Consider the following 18,126-nt stretch of genomic DNA (forward strand, 5'->3'; position numbering starts at 1 on the left):
GAGGCCGCGGGGACGGCGGGGCCACACCAGCTGTGAGCCACGGTGCCGCCGACCCCATCGGGTCCTGTACGTGTCCAGATGGCTCATCGTGGGGCAGGGATCACGTAGCGGTCAGGCTACTGGCTGAAGGCTGACGAGGCCATCAGGATGCCTCACGGGGGAGGCAGACCCCGGCCCCAGCAGGGGACGGAGGCGGGAGCTGGGGGTGGCTCTGACGCCCCGTCCCGGTCTGCCCGTCCCTGCTCAGGTGGCTGAGATCCTGCAGGGCTTGTTCCAGGAGCTGCCCTCTATCATCTTCAAGAACACCCTGCAGACCGTGATGCAGGCCGTGTCAGTGTTGGGGACTCAGCACACCCAGGAGACAGTCGAGGTGATACTGTCCCTGTGTCACCCCTCTGAGAGGTATGGCACCGGCACCCACGACCCAGAGGTGAACACCCATCCTTCCTCCGTGGTCTCCCCTCCCAGGCCACAGAATCCCTGGCCAGGCAGCGGCATGCACGACACTGGCCCTTCCAGTGAGAGAGACTCCACTCTCCTTCCCAGACTCCCGAACCAGGGCCAGGGGGTCCCCAGAGGTGTTCTAGGCTGAGGGGTTAAGGTGGAGGTTCCATTAGTCCCCGGAGGGGGCTTTCGGCATGGGAGTGTCCCTCAGACCAGGAGAACCCTGAGAGACCAGCTGGCAGAGGAGCCGGAGGTCAGCTGGCCCCCAAACAGCCCCCTCCAGCTGCCCAGGGCCCCCGCACACATACGGGCCCCCTGCCCTTCCGGGGCCAATATTGGGTTTCCAGGCTGCACCGTGTGGACGTCATGAGCTCCAGCACCGTGATGCTGGGCCTGGCCTGTGAGTAGAGACCCCGTTCTAAGCAGCCTGAATGGTGTGTGTGTGTGTGTGTGTGTGTGTGTGTCCCCTGAAGTTTGAGGGCCACTGGAGCACCAGGGTGTCTCCACAGCGTCTCAGGGAGCACCGGCTTGTCACAGGCCCACAGCACCTTGGACAGGGAACAGAGTTCTGGGGGATGCAGGTCTGTGAGCCCCACACGCCCCCCACCCCGCCCCAGGGAGACACGCCCAGTGCAGACCCACTTTGCCCGCTTTGCCTGAGGGGTGAGCCCCCGCCCCCACAAGCTGGGGGGAGGACGGGGGCTCTGTTTGGGGTCACGTGGCAAAGGAGTGCGGCAAAGCGGGAATCAGCACCGACATCAGGGAAAGCTAGCCTGTCCTGTGCTCGGGGCTTCGAGCGGGGGCCCCATCCAGATACAGCCTCCTGGACCCCGCAGATGGAAGGGCTCACTGTCCCTGGGGGGCCAGGCCATCTCAGGCCATCCTGCTGTCCCGAGGGTCACGTCCCGCCCGCCCCTCCACCCTGCATGGCCAGCCACCTGCAGGCACTGGGCCCCCTGCCTCCCCAGACAGGTCATACCCCTGTGGAAGGCCCTAGCCAACAACACCCAGCTGGCCCGCAAGGTCCTCACCCTGCTCTACATGAAGCTGAGGCTGCGACCCCCCAAAGAGCTCGTCAGGTTCACCCAGCAGGCGGAGCTCATCTCCCTGCTGGTGAGCAGCACCCCCCCACGTCCCCACCCGGGCCCCCCGCCCCCACAACCGCGCTGTCATCCAGGTGCCCTGTGGGATGCCTGGCTGAGCCGGCAGGCAGAGGGTCTCGGCAAGAGCAGCCGAGGCCTCTTGACTGCTGAGTGGCCAGCAGAGCGGGGCCAGCGCCCCCGGGAGTGTCCCGGCCCGAGGCAGGCACAGGCGACAGGGGCCTGGGCCTGGGGTGGGGGGGGGGGGGGCGCCCGTGCTTGTGGCTCCCCACTCCTCTGCTCACTGGAGCCGGCCCTGGAGAGTTGCCCATCTGAGTCCCGCTCTGTCGCCCGCCGCAGGCCCTGGGTACCATTTATGAGCTCCTGTACATCCGGGAGTACAAGGCCACGGTGCGCTGGGCCTTCGCAGGGGTCCTCGTGGGCCTGCTCACGCAGCTCCGTTACCTGTTTGAGCTGGATGTGGTGGACGGCATCTCAGACTACCAGGAGGATGTCCTAGACGGGAAGCCCCTCAGCCCCTGCAGGTGACATCTGTGATGGGCCTTGGCGCCCAGCCCCCTGGGGAACCCCAACCGTGCCCTCTTTCGGGTTCCTTCCACATACCCATGGAACCCCTGGCGGGCACCAGGCCCTGGGCTCAGGGCTAGGGACCCGGAAAGGAATGCACTCTGGCCCCACCTGGAGGCTTTCAGTCCCAAGTAGGGAGCAGGGGGCACAGCCACCAAAAGCCAGCGGGAGTGAGAATCCTGGGGCAGAGCAGGCTTAGAAGGTGACAGCTCACCGGGGCCCAGATGGGAGAGGAGGTCGCCGATGACCTTACGGTCCAGGCAGAGAGCCCAGCCCCGAGCCCCGACTCACCTCTCCCCACACCCCCACCTGCCCCTAGGACATGCCTGGAGGCCCTGAAGGGTCTCTTCTGGACCACCAACTACTGGGAGGTGTTTGCCTACCTCAAGCTGCTGAGAGGCTGGGAGCTCTTTGAGCACATGGAAACCTACACCGAGGGGGTGACCCTCTTGGCTAGGTGCGCACAGCCTGGGGGGCGGTGCTGGCCCCAGAGAGCATTCCTCATGGGAAGGCTACACCCCATATTGGGAGCTGGGCTCCAGACTCAGTTGCCTGGGCCATCTCCCCGAGTGAGCAGGGGGCTATGGGGGCCAAGGATGGAGACCTCAGGGCCCCCGTGCCTGCCTCTCTCATCTGACAGGGCCATGGCCCACTATGACTGTGAGGTCAAGGCCGTCTTGGGACAGGCGGTCATCTCCCTAAAGAGCTCTGAGGAGCGGGACAACATCGTGGCCATCCTCATCATCACGGAGGTCAGCCCCTCCTCGGCCCCGCCCTGCCCCTGCCCCTGCCCCTCACCAGCGTCCTCGGGCCCTTCGGAAGCTCAGAGAATTGGACTTCCGCTCCAACCCTCCCACGTAAAGGTATCCTAACTTCTGCCTTCCGTGTCAGACCTGCTTGCTCTCTGGAAGTGCTTCCTTACGTCTAACCCCACTATCTCATGCTGCGCCACAGGCCCATTTTCCCTGGTAGCTGACTGTGCCAACACTACTCAGTTTCTCAACAGCCACGAGCTCACCCAGTACATGTCTCGGAGAACCGTGGACAACTTCCTGAGCCTGGGCCTGAACAACCCCAACCAGCTGGTGCGGGCCATGAGCCTGAAGGGCCTCAGCAGTGCCCTGATGCATCCTGAGAAGGTGAGAGCAGGGGCTGCTCGCTCCTATCCCAGGAAGACTTCAGGGAGGAGGAGGCATGTGAGAAGAGCCTCCACAGCAGGTCAGATTGGAAAGGGTGGGTGGGGAAGGCAGGGCAGGCCAAGGCAGGAGAGGGGGGGGGGAACGTTTGGGGAACGGTGCTGCGTTGCATGCAGCGGGGATCCTAGAATTTCAGGGCCGGAGGGGGCTCTGAGGTCTGCGACTCTGGCCTCCTTTCTAGTAGGGGTCTCTTACCCGACAGCACACCTGCTAGCTGGTCCTGTTCACGCGCCACCCGTCACATAGAGGACTGGCACCTGGCTGGGTGTGGATGCACGTCCTCCTTCTGCCCTTTAGGCCTTCCAGAACAAGTCCATGCCCCCACGGTGCAGGCCGGGGGGCTGGGGCTGAGGCCCCTGCGGATTGTTAAAGGAGGCAGCGCGGGCAGGGAGCGGCAGCCACGGCCCCGCCGAGTTGCCGACACCCGTAGAATAGAAACGGTGGTGAAGTCGGGAAGGGCACTTTCCAGGGAGCGGGGCAGGCCCGGGAGTGGCTGCGTCCGCCCGCAGGTGATGCTGCTCCGGAACCGGCTGGCCGGGCTGCTGGACGGCTTCGTGGGGCCCGAGCCCAAGGACCTCATGGGCCTGATGGAAATCCTGGGCGACATCCTGCACCGCCTGGGGGCCCAGGGCGTCGGCGCCACCAGCCTCAGGATGGCCCAGCACCTGCTGCAGCTGTTCGACGATGTGAGGAGCGCGGCGGCGGCGCAGCGCCTCGCCTGAGCCCGCCAATCCCAGCAGCCGCGGCTGCCACCCCAGCCAATCCGAGCAGCCTCCGGCTGCCACCCCAGCCAATCCCAGCAGCCGCGGCTGCCACCCCAGCCAATCCGAGCAGCCTCCGGCTGCCACCCCAGCCAATCCCAGCAGCCGCGGCTGCCACCCCAGCCAATCCGAGCAGCCTCCGGCTGCCACCCCAGCCAATCCGAGCAGCCTCCGGCTGCCACCCCAGCTAATCCGAGCAGCCGCGGCCGCTTCCCCACCCCCCCCTTCCCATCCCCGGGGCTTGTGGGTAAAGTCCTGTGGACCTGGGCGGGAGCCTGGCCCCAAGGAAGGTAGGTTCTGGGAGACCCCTGGGCCGCCTCAGAAATGACCTTGCCCAAGCCTCGTGCTCCCCCACGTGGAGGGCGCGGGCCGCGGCCAGGAGAGCAAGGATGGGGGGGGGGGGGCGGCAAGGGGGCGCAGGCCCGTGGTGCAGGTGCAGGGGCTGGTTCGCAGCCTCGAGGCGTCCTCATCGCCCCCCTCCCGCCCCCAGCACAAAGCCCGAGGCCTCTTGCTGGGTCTGAGAGCTCAAAGTGACCGGTCTGGCCGCAGGGTGCACCCGGTCCGCCCGGGAGAGGGGGTGAGGTCGCTGTGGCCGAGAAAGAGTTGGCCGCAGCCACCGGAGGGGGTGGCAGGAGGAGAGGCGCCCCAGCTGCCCAGAAGGCTGGGTTGTGCGTGCCAGTGGGCGGCCCGGGCAGCAAGGTGGGTGCGGTGGAGGGGTGCGGTGGAGGGGCGCAGCGGACGGTCCCAGAGCTGGAGAGGGCGGGCGTCGGCGTCAGGGTGCATTGGCCAGCGCAGGTCCCTGGGCCGGAAGAAGGGTGAGAGATGGGCGGTGGCTGGCAGAGTGGGGGGGGGGGGGGGGGGCGGGGGGCCGCCCTGCGGCTGAGGGCTCTACCTGCCGGCAGGAACAGGCTGACGTGCGCGGAGGGGCCATCCTCCTGTACGGAGACGTGCTCTACAGCGGCGGCAAGAAGTACCAGCAGGCACTCAAGAATCACGCTTTCCAGGCCCTGGTGCCACTGCTTTTCCACCTGGCCGACTCCTGCCCCAAGGTGGTCATGGTGAGTGGCCCCCCCGCCTTGCAGGCGACAGGCGCAGGGAAGGAGAGGGCCCGTCCAAGGTGGCGCTGCCCTCACCTCTAGGTTCTCCCCCCAGTCTAGGAGCCCGCGAAGCACCCCCCACCCGACACACACACACACACACACACACACACGCAGTCAGCCTCAGGAGCCTGGAGTTTGGGGCCCTTCTCGCTCCCCGCTCTCCCCAGGGCCTACTGCAGACCGTGCCCCCCTCAAGGGCACTGCCCCCAGGGAGGCACCGTGTCTGACTCCCACAGAGGACCCATAGGGCGGCCCTGGAGCTACCAGCCATTTCACAGGCCCCAGGTTTCCCAGATCATCCGTTTGAGCGGCCCCTCTGGCCTCGGGGAGTGCCCCTTCCCCCCTCTACACTGGGAACACCTGCTTCTCGCCTGAGACCCCATCCAAGTGCCCCGCCCCGCTCAAGGAAGCTTTCCTGGCCTCCACCCCTCAGCAGCATTCTGCTGGCCCTGGGTCCCCATCCCTGGGTCTCAGCTCTCACTGTGGTCACCTAACAGCTTGGCTCGGCCAAGTAGGCCCTGCCTGCTGCCCTCTTGATCGTGGCCACCTCCTTCCCTCCAGCCCCTCCTGGGGCCCTTGGGAAACTGCCTGAATTCCTGCTTCCTCCTCACAAAGGGACTTCCTTCAGTCCCAGGGCTTCTCTCTGCCCCTGCCCCAGACCCACCAGACCCAGGAGCCCTCCGGACCCATCACGGGTGGTGTGACGGGCTGGGAACGCCTCAAGCCTGGGAGAGGGTCCGCATCAGGTCTGGGTCTACACAGCCAGCCAGCAGCCCGGAGCCTGGCACAGGGCAGCTGCTGAGTGAATGTGCAGCTAAATGAAGGGGTGAACGGAAGGGTGGATGGGAGACCAGTAGAAGGCAGGGGTGTCGCCAGGTGGGGGGGCTAGAGGGGTGCAGCTGGGAGTTCAGAGGAGAGTGTCGAAGAAACCAGGAGAGGCTGCCTGGGGGAGGCCGGCCTACTCAGCCTCACAAGCTGTAGTCTTAGGATAAGTGGCCCAGAGGCCAGGGGCCTCTGAGTGAGGTGGGCGGTGCATTCTGTGAGCTAACGGGAACACAGGAAGTTGAGGGCAGGCCTGGGCCCGGGGTTGGGTCGGAGGGTCCTCTGTGATCAGGGCCTCGTCCTAGATGCTGAAAAACAGGTGCTCCCCCCCCTCCGGAGCACAGTGTCCTGGGGACAGAGGCGTGGTGGACTCAGGAGGAGGTTGAGGGCTTTGGAGTGAAAACCAGGTGGGCCGATCCCCCCTCAACTCAGCAAGGGAGGGAGAGTTCAGCTCGGGGACCGGCCCGTCTCGGCTCAGGCCACCGCCACCAAGTGCCGCGGACAGGGCTGCTGGGTCGAGGGTGTGGCAGGCTGGTCCCCTCCGGCCTTTCTCCTGGGCACATGGACGGCGTCTTCTCCCCGTGTCCTCACGTGGTCGTCCCCCTGTCTGCGTGTCCAGATTCCCCTCCTGGTGAGGACACCAGACAGCTTGCCCTAGGGCCACCCAGGGACCTGATTACCTCACCTCTGTTGGGACCGTGTCTCTGGACAGTCACAGCCTGAGGTCCTGGGGGTGATTTCCACCCATTGTGGGTGGTACACGGACCCTTTAAAGGACTTCTGAGACTAGAGGCGGGGCTGTTGGGTACTGGTGAGTGAGGGACCGGCCTTCCTCCCCTGGGTGCCTGTCCCCCGGCCCTTGAGAGACTCCCTCAGGGTCAGGAAGGAAGCCTGGGTGGCCAGGGTGACCAGTGGCCTCTCGAATTTTCGCGTGAATTAGAGCACGGCGCCCACGGGGCTTGGGGGGGTGAAGACACTATGGCGGGGGCACCTGTGCCCCCTCCGGGGTGTGAGCAGGCTACACGGCCCCGGGCGCGGCTGTGAGCGGCGTCCTTGCCGGGCCGGGGCCCTCGGTGCCGCCGGGCCACTTGTCCTGCAGTCTCTGCCCGGGAGGGTGTTGATGCGGAGGGAGGGGACCCGTCTGTCTCTGCGTGGCGCCCACAGAAGACAAAGCTGACCTTCCTGCGCTGTGCCGTCCTGCTGAAATGGGAGTTCCGGAAGGAGCTGTTCGGGAAGCTGGCATGGGGTCGTGGCCTCAGCGCCGAGAACGACGTTTTCATCTACACGGTAAGGTGTCGGCACCCTCCCGGATGAGGGGCAGGGAGGCCGGGGAGGTGGATGGGGGCCGTGCGCAGTGAGGGTCCTCACCCCCAGCACCCAGAGGGGGACGGGCGTGATACAGGAACCCTCTTGGGTGGCATCTGACTCGGTCCCGCGGGTGTTGGTTAGAGGCCCGCTCCGTGCTGGGCTGGCCCCTTCAGCCTCCCTCAGTGGGCCCCCTCTGTCAGTAACCGAGCTGGGGGCCTCCAGGGCCACGTGGGGACCACCGCACCTGGACGGGGAAGCCCTACCTGGAGGCAGTTCCCATGGCCGCTGCGGAGGGGCCTTTGGGGAGCGTAGCGCCCGCTGATGTCCCAGTGCAGACATGGGGAGGGCCCCGTAGCTCTGGGAACCCGGGAGTGGCCGCACCGGGACCCCACGGACGTTCCCGGGCCCACACGCCTTGCTGAGGATTCGTGTGAGGGGACCCGTGTGCGCGGGGCGGGTGAGCAAGAAACCACAGCTCTGATTTCTGGTGGTCCGTTTATTTCTGAGTCCGGACCCTCAGCGCCCGGCTGGGACCCCTCCCCAGCGCTCGGGGACCGCGGTCCCCATCCCGGGCTTTTCTCCAGCAGGTGGCGGGCAGGCTGGCGCACCGGGCCACACTGGATGTGGTTGAGGTGGGCGGGGGCTTGGGGGTCCCCGCCGCGGCTGGGAGACGGCAGACGTTTCCTGAGAAGTGGGGAAGGCTACGGTCTGGGGGTGAAGGTGCCCGGGGAAAGGGAGCGGGGCTTCTCAGGGTCCGGAGGGCAGTGACTTTGGTAGGCGCCACCTTGCTGGGGAGCCGGCGGGGGCTCCGTGCCGAGCGCTTCGCCCGCCGCGTGCCGGTGGTGTTTTTTTGTGCGGATGAGGAATTCTCCGCAGGCTCCAGGCGTGGGTCCTTGGCCGGTTGTTTGTACTGTAATTGCTGTTGCCCAGTCTGTGACTTCTTGCACTGTGCTTACTGTGTCTCTGCTGGCGCGGAAGTTCTGTGGCCGGACGTGTTACTTTCCCACGGTCTGTGCTCGGGTCTGATGGAGAAGCCCCTCCCCGCCCTGGAGCCGCGCTGGTGCCTGGAGGGGCGCGGGGTGGCTGTGACCTTCCACCAGCTGCAATGCCCAGCTCCCTGCCCGCGGGAAACTGCGTGCAGCGCTTCTGGGCATTAGGCTGTCCCCCGTGGTTGATGACGGTGACGCGTCACCCGAGGCACAGGCCGCGGGCGCCCGCGGGGCTGCCGCACTTGACCCTCGTGGCTGTGATCGGGGCTCAGCGTCTGTGTCCCTAGGATGCGTTCAGGAGACAGACGTCACAGCGATTTGAGCAGGGGGAGGTTAACGTGAGGGGTGGTTAACCGCTGCAGGGCCCGGGGGCTGCGGGGGGCTGGTCGGTTTGCGGGGGAGCCAACTCTGAAGGCCGCGGGACCGCAGGGATGGCGCGTGGACGTGGACGGGAGTACGTGATGTCGCATGTCCCAACGTAGTGGAGGAGAGCCCCTGCCCCGGGCCAGGAGGACCCCCACCCCCAGAGCCGAGGGCATGGCTACGCCCCTGCGTGGCAGAGAAGCTGGTGTGGCACAGAGCCGAGATGCCGGGACAGGTCCCACACGGGGAGAGGGGTCACGGGAGACCGGCTGTGAAACGGCCCGGGGGTGGGGGAGGAGTCCTAGGGGTGCCCGCGGGATCGAGGGCGGGAGCTCCTCCTGTGTCCCCACGCTGCCCCCGTGCCCTCGCGCCAGCTGGCGAGGATGACACTGGGGCCCAGGTCCGCTTTCACAGAGTGCACAGCAGGGGTGAATTTGGAGCTGGGAGGGGAGAGAATGCTCCAGTGGGCGCCAGGGCCTCCGCCTCGGGGGTGTGGCCCGGGCTGGGTTTCCTGCCCTTGTCATTTTGGGTTGCGGGTCTTTCTCTGTGTACGTCTGTCAGAGACCTTTGTGCCGCCGCGGGGTGGATGTTACAGTGACATCCGGTCTCTGAGGTGTCGTGGGTGCGGGCGGCCCGAGTCCCGCCCCAGGGCCTCGTGCGGCTCCAGGCCATGGCTGAGGCTTTTCAAGGAACTTGTCTTTTGTCTTGCTCCTAACTCAGGCCCGGGGTGGGGGAGGGAGAGAGAGACTCCCTTTTGGTGTCCCTGTGCCTTCCCTTGGGGTCCTTCCGGTCTGGTTCCCGAGGTGCGTGGGCGATGTCAGGTCCCCCCCTGCCTCTGGCGTCCTGGGCGTGAGGTTGGTCTTTCCCTCCACGGAGACACCTCGGGCGCCCGGACTCGATGCCCACCTCAGCCCGTGTGCAGGGACAGCGGGGCCACCTGTCACGTGCTTGTGGTTCCGGTCTTGTCCTGCCCGCTTTTGCCCTTGGGGACTTGTGTTTAGCTGGTTGCTGAGGAGAGCGCGTGGAGAGGTCCGTGCTTGCCATCGGTGTCTCGGTACCTAGTTGACCGATCTGACCAATTTATTTTTTTTAACGTTTACTTAATTTTGGGAGAGAGAGAGTGCGATCAGGGGAGGGGCAGAGAGAGAGAGGGAGACAGAATCGGAAGCAGGCTCCAGGCTCCCGGCTGTCAGCACAGAGCCCGACGCGGGGCTCGAACTCAAGAACGGTGGGATCATTACCTGAGCCGAAGTCAGACGTTTAAGCGACCGAGCCACCCGGGTTCCCCTGATTTCACCAATTTATTAAACACTCCGTCTGTTAGAGCGTGAGAACGTCAACGTTATTGAGTTATACTCACAGGTTTAACCAAGTACGTTTCCCTCAAACGTTTGTTTTTCTGTGGGTTTCAGACCCACTGAAATGGCTCTGAGCCCCCACTAGCAGCCTCGCTGTGACAGGGGTCCCGGGGATAGCGTAGGCACCGGGGGAGCCCGGAGACCGTGGGCACGTGCGTCCTCCCCGCCTTCCGTTCCGGGCCCCCCTCCTGCTCTTCTCACGCGGACTTCCCCGGCTTTGCACACGTTTCCCTGTTTTCCCACCTTCCAGGAGTTGGGGTTTTAGGAAGCAGTTGCCGCCTCGGCTGGCAGGGGCTCAGGACGCCCCTAGTCGGGCAGCGCGGCCGGGCTTGCTGGTGGCAGGGGCTCCTTCCGCAGTGACCGTCCTCTGCCCTAGCCCGCTGCCTTTGGGCCGCTCGCTGCCCCGTATGGTTTCCTTTCCACGCGGCAGCGTGGTTCCCGGGAGCCTCACGCGAGGTCGCTCACGGCTGGCACTCCTTCCCGTCATCCCAATACTTCCAGTCCGTCAGCTTTGCTGGGAGCCCCTTCTTCTGGAATTTTCTAAGAGTTGAGACGTGTGGATTAGGGCTTCTCCAGTCCCGATGCTCCCAGCCCTCCCTGGGGACGTCTTCGTGCCCCATTGTGGGGTGTGCCATTGAGCCCTGCCCCCCCCCCCCCGGCTGACCTCGGCCACCGGTCGCCTTGAGCCCCGGGCCCCCTGGGCCACGTGGGCCACGTGATGTGCTCACAGCTCTGCCTTCCCTCTGTCCCGATTCCCCGTATGGGCCCAGGCTCACGGCCAGGCCTTCTTTTCAACAATCACAGAGAAAAAAAACAAAACGCCGGTATTTAAGTGCTCCCTCACTTTTAGGCACCGAAGTTAAATCTATTATAGTTTCCCTTCTCTTCCAGAAACCTCCTTCCTGTTTTCTTTTTGCTGACTCCTGCCTCTGGAGTAGTGCCGCGAGTTGATGGCCTGCTGGGTCCCCAAGGCCCCCGTGCCACGGTTCCGCGAGTCTAGACCACAGACGTTGCCGTCTCGCGGCTCTGCAAGCCAGCGGCCTGTGGCACGGTGCTGGCCAGGCCACGGCCCCTCCCAGGCCCCTCTCCCGGGCCCGGCGCTGCCCTGGCTTCGAGTGTCACTGCGCCCGAGGTGCTCTCTCTGCACGCTGGCGCCTCCCCTCCTAAGGCACCACCTGTAACGCGTCGGGGCCACTGGGGGACCCCATTTCACCGCATTGCCTCCAGAGGCCCCATCTCCGAGTGTTGTCCCATTCTGAGGTCTGGGGGGTTAGGAATCAACAGATCTTTTTCGGGAGAGGCGGTCCAGCCGGTCCCTTAGCTCACGAAGGACCCCGCTCCTTCCAGGGAGGCACTGTTACCGCTGCTGGTGTCACTGCTTTATTGTTCAGACTGTCACACCTGGCCTGTCTTGAACTTGAATCCTGTTTCCAGTGAGCTCTGTCTCTGGACTCTCTGTCCATAGGCATCCTTGTTTCTGAGAGCGTTAGAATGTTCCAGGCCCTTCCTAGTTAGCCTGTTCTCTCCAGGGATCAGCCTCCTCCAGGAAGTCCTGGTGTCTGAGTGGAAAAGGGTGTGAGAGCCCAGAGTGCGTCTCAGGGGGCTCGGAGCTCTGGGGGTGGTCCTAGAACGGGCACAGAGCAGGAAGGCGGTTGTCTTTTTAAGGTCACGAGCTGACGGCCAAAATCCCAGAATGTGGGTCTGTGACAAGAAGGCACAGGCGATCACGGTGGTTGGGGGGGAGCGGGGGTGAAGGGCTGGGGCCTCAGGCCGCCCGGTGCCTGAACCTGGACCTCCCACCTGCAGTGTTGGTCTGACGTTTGTGGAGGGAAGCTGGTGTGGGCAGAAACGCAGCTCCGAGGGTCAGCCCGGCCAGGGCGCAGCCAGAGAGAGGACGGCCAGGCCGAGCAGGGGTGACCTGAAGCGGGCGCCCCTCGGGGGAGCACGGCCTGGCGCCACAGTGGCCAAGGGTCCCTGCGGGAAGTGCAGGGCACCAGGGTGGCCTGGGGGCTGAGGCGAGGGGGCCGGCGTTCTTGTCATGCAGGTGGCAGAAAAGCCAGGTCCAGCAGGCTTAGACGGTAAAATAAACCGGTTTATAATCCTGCAAAGGCCCAGAGGATGCTGCCACAAAGCAGCTTGGGCCAGCAGTGGAGACGAGCAGCCTGGGCTGCGTCCGTCCCCTGCCCCCCGTCCTTAGATTGGTCTTATCCTCGGTCCAGGGGCCGTCCCGTCCTGAGCCTGCTGTCCCCTCCTAGAGCAGCCGCACACCCCACGTGTCCACAGCAGAAGCCCAGGGGAGCGAGCGAGGGCGGCAAGAGAGGCTGGGCTCCAGTCCTGGTGCAGAAGAGCCCAGCAGACCTCCCTGCCTCCTCTTGGCTCTGACTGGCCCTGGGTCTGTTGCTGCAGCTGGGGAGGGTGGGGGGTGGGAGGGGCAGGGGAGGCCTCCCGGAGGACATGTCGGGGAGAGGTGACAGAGTGCAGGGTCCCAGGTCCCTTGACACGGGCCCAGCCCGAGGTGGGATGGGGGTGGGGCGTCATGGGTCTTGGGACTGCAGGGCTGGCAGGGGGCCTCGGGCGGAGCGGCGTCACAGGAAGCTGTGGGGCCCATCTCTTCCCCCTCCCCAGGTGGAGAGCAACCTTGGCAACTACCACCAGTTTCTCATGCAGGCGTTGACTTACCTGAGCAGCCCCGACAGGAACCTGAAGCAGGCGGCCATGAAGTTCATCGGTGGGTGCTGGCCCCTGGTCTTGTGCTCCGCCCACCGTGCCCACCCAGCCCCCACCACTCAGAGCCCAGAGCTGCCCCCAGGAGGGCCGGGCTCCCGTGTCCGGGGGTCGGGTGGGCCGGTCTCCTGTCGGGGCCACGCTGGCCTCCCCCAGGGGCCAGGGAGGCGCCCGTGCCCACCGCCCTCCGTCCCTGGTGCAGGGGGGATGCTGCAGGACTACTTTCCCGACCTCTGCATCTGTCTGAGGAAGGCTGACGTGAGGACCCTCAGGAAACGTGAGCCCTGGCCCAGCACAGGGGCCTCTTTGTTCCCCAGCTCTTAAGAAGGCCCCTTAGCCGGCCTGTCCCCAGAACAGGGCATCGTCTCCTCCTTGAGACTCGGTTCCAGGACAGGGCTGTGCCCCCCTCCCCACATACACCCCACAGGGCTCCTGGGACGGCTGTACACCTCCCCCTGGACCCTCCTCCTTCAGCTCCCGCAGCAGACTGCCCCCTGCCCTCCCCTGCCCCGGGGGTCTCTGTGCAGACTTGGAGATCCTGAAGCAGGACCCAGACTCCATGAGCCGAAGATTCTACAGCAGCTTCCTGGAGGACATCTGGGAGCTGTCCCAGTACGTGACCCACTGAACCGTGGCTCGATGTCGTGCTGGTTCCCGGCGTGTGTTTGACGTTCTCTATTAAATGTGACAGAGTTCCCTTTGGCCTCCCTGGGCTCTCCCTGCCTTGCAGCCCCCTCAGTAGGGCTGGGTGGCCTCCCCTCCAGACGCAGACGCTCAGGATGTGGGGTCCTCAGCAGCTCTGCTGGTACTCGGCCCGAGCCCTGGGGGTCAGCCTTGACACCTCTCCCAGCCCTCCCCAGGTCCGGCGATCCCCAGCATCTAGAATCTTCCCACTGCCCTGCCGTGGTCCAAGCCCCCCAGCCTCCCCTCCTGCACCACGTGTGGCCCCGAGACCCTCGGGGCCCTGTGTCCACCTTCCTGTGCTGCCCCTTTCGGTGCCTGGTCTCACTGGCCTCCCTGCCTGCCCCGCCCCCTCTCCCTAGCCCAAGTGGGCAGGGCAAAGCCTTCCCTCCTGCTCTGGGCCGCGGCGAGGGGCCCTTCGGTTGTGTCCGACGGCCCCCTTACCCACTGTGGCTGTTCTGGGGATGGCATGTGGGCACGTGGTAATCGCCTGGTAAACGTGAGTCAAACCAGCGAGTTAAGACCATGCCTGGACACAGCTCGCGTCCTCCCGGGGTACCCCTGGCCCTCGCGTCCTCCCAGGGTGCCACTGGCCCTCGGAGAGAAGTGCAGATGCACCCCACAGCTGTCTGGGGGCCCAGGGACCACCCCGAGACTCCGCCTCCAGCCAGGGAAGTGAGGGGAGCTTTGTGGAGAGGGCCAGCTGGAGGCCAGCCTGGAGGACGTGACCAGGGAGTGGTCAGGGGCGGAAGACACCGAGCGGGAGCCCGTCTCGGCAGAGGGTGCCGTGTGAGCCAAGGCAGGGGCCCGCGCTCTGCCAGCCGCGGGCAGGGGGCGGCAGGCTGGGCAGCTGCAGATGCCTTCGGGTCTGGGCCTGCGTGTGCCAGAGCCGGGGAGCCCATGGCGGTGTTTGGTGGGAGAGAAGTGTGGCCGCACCCCACGGCCTTTCCCGGCAGCCGGGCATGGCCCGGCTCCTGCCATCTGAGCACCGTGTGGTGGTGGCACTAGGTGGCCAGGGTGGGGAGGCTGGGCGGGGAGCACCAGGGCGTGTGCCCCCTGGAGGAGGGCCTGGGGCAGGGGGGCGGTCCGAGCTGGGGGGGCGCTGGGGTCTGGGGAGGAGAGGCAGGCTGGCTGTGAACGAGAAGCCCCGCTTGTCCTGGTTCCCCTGAGGAGGGTGTCCCGGCAAAGAGTACTTAGGATACACGGCAGCTGGGGGGGGGAGGGGTGGGGGATGGGGGAGAGGACGGGCAGTGAGGCGTCGCAAGGGCCTGGAGCAGAGTGTGCTTCCAGAGAGGGCGTGGGGACCGCGGAAGGAATCCGTGTCTTGCTCCAGAGCACTTTGGGGTCGGCCGTGGGGACACGAGCCAGAACAGAAGTTTCCGACGCCTGCGGCGTGCAGACTAGGTGTTCCAAAGTGGCCTCCCGCGAAAATACAAGTAGACCTTGGCTAGATTACAATAAATGTGCTTTCGGATGGGTTGCTGACTCTCGAGAACAGTGAGGGAAACCTCCAAAGGCTTAAAAGCAAAAAGCAAAAGAATGGAAGTGGCCGAAAGCCAGCCAACAACGGGAATGGTGGGTGGAAAGACACTGAGGACTGGGGGCCCCGGGGTGGGGCCAGGGCCTGGCTCCCCAAGTGAGGGAGGAGGGAGCGGGGGCCTGATGTGCGCAGCCTGGGCTCTAGGGGTGGGGGGGGGCTGGGGGCCGCGTCGCCCACCGGTTGCAAGCAGCGGTGAGCAGGAAGCTGCCTGGCAGGACGGAGCTCCACCTCCCGGGCTCAGCGCACAGACGCCTGAGCGGAGCCGCTCGGGCTCCGGCCAGAAGGTCGCAGACGGGAGGAAAGCAGCCCGTGAGCGAGAACAGGAAGCCCCGTGGTTTCAGGCCCCTGGGGACTGCAGATGTTCCCAGGACGAGGAACCGCAGTGAACAAATACGGTTCGCAAAACGATCCCATAGGAAATTTTTAAAGGGACAAAAGGCAACCATACGATGACCAAAGGGAGAGAATTATCAAAAATAGCCAAGCAGATTTGGAAAAGAATCAGAACCTGAGAGAGGAAAAATGCAGTCCCTGAATTAGAGTCTCAGGGGCCAGAGGTTCTCCCTGTGAATTAATGACTGGAGGCTGCACGGAAAACGAATAGAGATTCCCCAGATTTGATGGGAGACCCGCGTCCACCGTGGTAGGAAGCGCAGCACCTACTAAGCGCAGTGAGATACCCCCGGACACAGACCGCACAGAACACTAAAGAAAGCGATCTCGCCCGCGGGTGCGGAGCCCCTGGGGCCGACGGTGGTGCCTGGGGCAGCGGCAGAGGACAAGGCTCAGTGACTGTCTGCCTGGAGCTGTAAACCCAGTACCGCCGGGCTGCAAGCATGGAGGTGAGGTGCACAAAGACCGGATGCGCTAGGCGCCCGCCTGCACGAGTCGCTGGCTCCCCGGCCCAGGTCAGCCTGTAGGAGCCAGACAGGCCCAAGGGAGACACGGAACCGAGCAAGACGTCCTGAGCGCAGAGGAACCAGAGAGCTGTGTCGGCGGTCTGGTTAGCTGGCAAAGTGGAGTCCGAGACGCAAAAACTGTTCTAATGGGCAAAACCGGATGTGGGTACCAGTAAAGGGAGGGAGCACACGAGCTGTACCCATCATAAATACGTAAGCACCAAACGCTCAGCCTCGAGATAGACAAGCCACCGCTGCTAGGCTCTTACCAAATGCAAGACATCCTGTAAAGTCATGGCGGTAAATTTAGGAACCGGGAAGAGCAAAAAATAAGAGTGTGTTTTGGCTGAAGAACAGATCCACAGAGCAGCAGACATCTCGCGGACAGATTCGTGTTCACACGCACCGTAGTCAGCTTCCGGGAAAGACCGCAGAACGAATCAATAGGAAAAGGGTGGGTTATTTCAGTGGCTACGTCGGGAATAACCGTTTCACCGGGTGGACAAAAAGTAAGCTGGTTCCCGACCAGCGCCACGCAGGAGGCGGCTCCAGAGTGAAATGTGCAAGGACAGGCTTGCCAGTTAACAGAATAAAATGTGGACAATGAAGGGCCTCAAAAACAAGCTTCGGAAGAATAAACCGTAAGGCAAAAACGGGTGTATGCGATTCCACCAACCCGAGCCCGAGAGACCCGATACCACAGCTGCAGAAAGAGAGAAGGCCGTCACCGCGACGCTGGAGCAGAGTTCCCCACGGCGGCACCGCAGCCCGGCCTGTGAGCGGCGACGGACGTCGCAGGTAAAGAGCAGACACCGGTGACAGCACGAAGAAACCTGCGGCGGCTGGAACCGAGATCTGGGGCAGGCAGAGCGGTCGGTGAGGAGGCAGTCCCACAGAAAACTTGTCCCAGGTATGGGCAGGCGAGTCACACGGGAGGGGCCCCCAAAGCCAACAGGCATTCACTCGGAAAGGTGCAGAAACTCATTAACGATTTGGGAAGGTACACGTTCCACCAAATGATGCTTCACTTTATGCCTTTTTGGGTGACAACAGCTAAGCTAGGGAGTCGGCCGATGCCTGGTGCTGGCGAGAACTTGCGGTTATGAGGGGCCTGGCACGTTCTGACGGCCTCACACTGGGTTAAGAATGCACCTACCCGGTAAGCCGGCAGTCCACACCTGCATTTACAAAGGAGAGCGATTCTCGGGGTGCCTGGGGAGCTCAGCCAGTTAAGCGTCCGACTTCAGCTCAGGTCACGATCTTGCAGTTTATGAGTTTGAGCCCCGTGTCAGGCAACCCTCATACAAAAGGGGGTCTGTGGGGGGACATACACCATCGTGGTGCTTGTGACGACGGTTAGAAAAGTGGACAGATGAAGGACAGGGAACGTAGGCCACGGGGAGCCACGGAACGGTGGGAAGTTCCGGTTCTGGGCAGGGTGGGAGCCCGCGCACTCCACATCGCCTCTCTGGTGAACGTGGCTGAAATTCGCAGGTGCCATGCATGGAGGGCTCTCTGAGGGCTTCGTAAATACCAGCAGGTGGAGTGTAGACCTCAGAGCACCACTGAGCTGGTGGTATGTCCCCTGTTTTTTCCCCTGGTACTTCCTGGACTGCACTCAGCCAGCCCCAAGTCTGGGTGTGTGCAGCAGGTGTAGACAGAAGGAGCTTCGAGAGAAAGCCCCCTGTTCTGCGCAGGGAGCTGGAAGAGGGGGGTCCTAACGTGACAGGGAAAGGAGAGGCCGTGCCCTTGTTTTTCTGTCTGCTTTCTGTCTCTGCCCCAGTCCCCAGCAACTCTGAAAAGGACGTGGTACAGACACCTGAACCCAAGGGGGTTGCGGGGAGGGAGTTGCTTTTTTGTGTTTCTCCTTCTGTGGTCTTGGCTTGGGAGACAGAACCAGTTACAGCAGGTGCACCGCTGAGGGGCGAGCTGAAGTCCCAACTCTCTAGCCAGAAGGCTAGAGTGGGGGTGGGGGCCCCCTAAGAAGTATTGGGAAGTTCCACGAGGAGGGGTCTGGGGGAGCGACCACATGAAGTCGTGCGTGTACCCTGGGCTCACCCTGCTCTGGGCCAACCAGAAACAGCATGTAGAGGTTTTTAGAGCTGATCTAAAGGGCAGACCTGCCCAGGTCCCGGGCTTGCCCCGTGCACAAACAAGGCAGGTCTCAAGAGCTTGGGGAACGATTTGAAAACCCACCTGGTCTTAGGACCACAGCTCATGGAAAGTGGGGCTGGCAGCAGGAACCTAGCCTATCTGATTGCCTGCAAAAACGTC

The 18,126-nt window shown here is 64.2% G+C and overlaps 1 protein-coding gene across 5 annotated transcripts in view; it reads left to right on the forward strand.

Moving 5' to 3' along the window:
• LOC147571786 (maestro heat-like repeat family member 5) overlaps positions 1-13,429 on the forward strand; it is a 30,964-nt gene extending 17,535 nt beyond the window's left edge. For 2 of the 5 annotated variants that reach the window (XM_086695471.1, XM_086695474.1), the window contains exons 17-28: positions 248-402; positions 1,413-1,557; positions 1,884-2,068; positions 2,431-2,568; positions 2,752-2,863; positions 3,107-3,250; positions 3,817-3,993; positions 4,971-5,126; positions 7,155-7,277; positions 12,634-12,736; positions 12,935-13,009; positions 13,260-13,429. In XM_086695471.1, the coding sequence (XP_086551597.1) occupies positions 248-402; positions 1,413-1,557; positions 1,884-2,068; positions 2,431-2,568; positions 2,752-2,863; positions 3,107-3,250; positions 3,817-3,993; positions 4,971-5,126; positions 7,155-7,277; positions 12,634-12,736; positions 12,935-13,009; positions 13,260-13,360 (1,614 nt within the window). In that variant the 3' untranslated portion in view covers positions 13,361-13,429. The remainder of the gene's footprint in view (positions 1-247; positions 403-1,412; positions 1,558-1,883; positions 2,069-2,430; positions 2,569-2,751; positions 2,864-3,106; positions 3,251-3,816; positions 3,994-4,970; positions 5,127-7,154; positions 7,278-12,633; positions 12,737-12,934; positions 13,010-13,259) is intronic. The other 3 variants (XM_086695472.1, XM_086695475.1, XM_086695473.1) reach the window with 3 other exon arrangements.
• The last annotated feature ends 4,697 nt before the right edge of the window (positions 13,430-18,126 follow it).

This window comes from Puma concolor, chromosome F2 (genome assembly GCF_028749965.1).
Source record: "Puma concolor isolate L17-30 chromosome F2, mPumCon1.1.hap2, whole genome shotgun sequence".
NCBI classification, from domain to species: domain Eukaryota; kingdom Metazoa; phylum Chordata; class Mammalia; order Carnivora; family Felidae; genus Puma; species Puma concolor.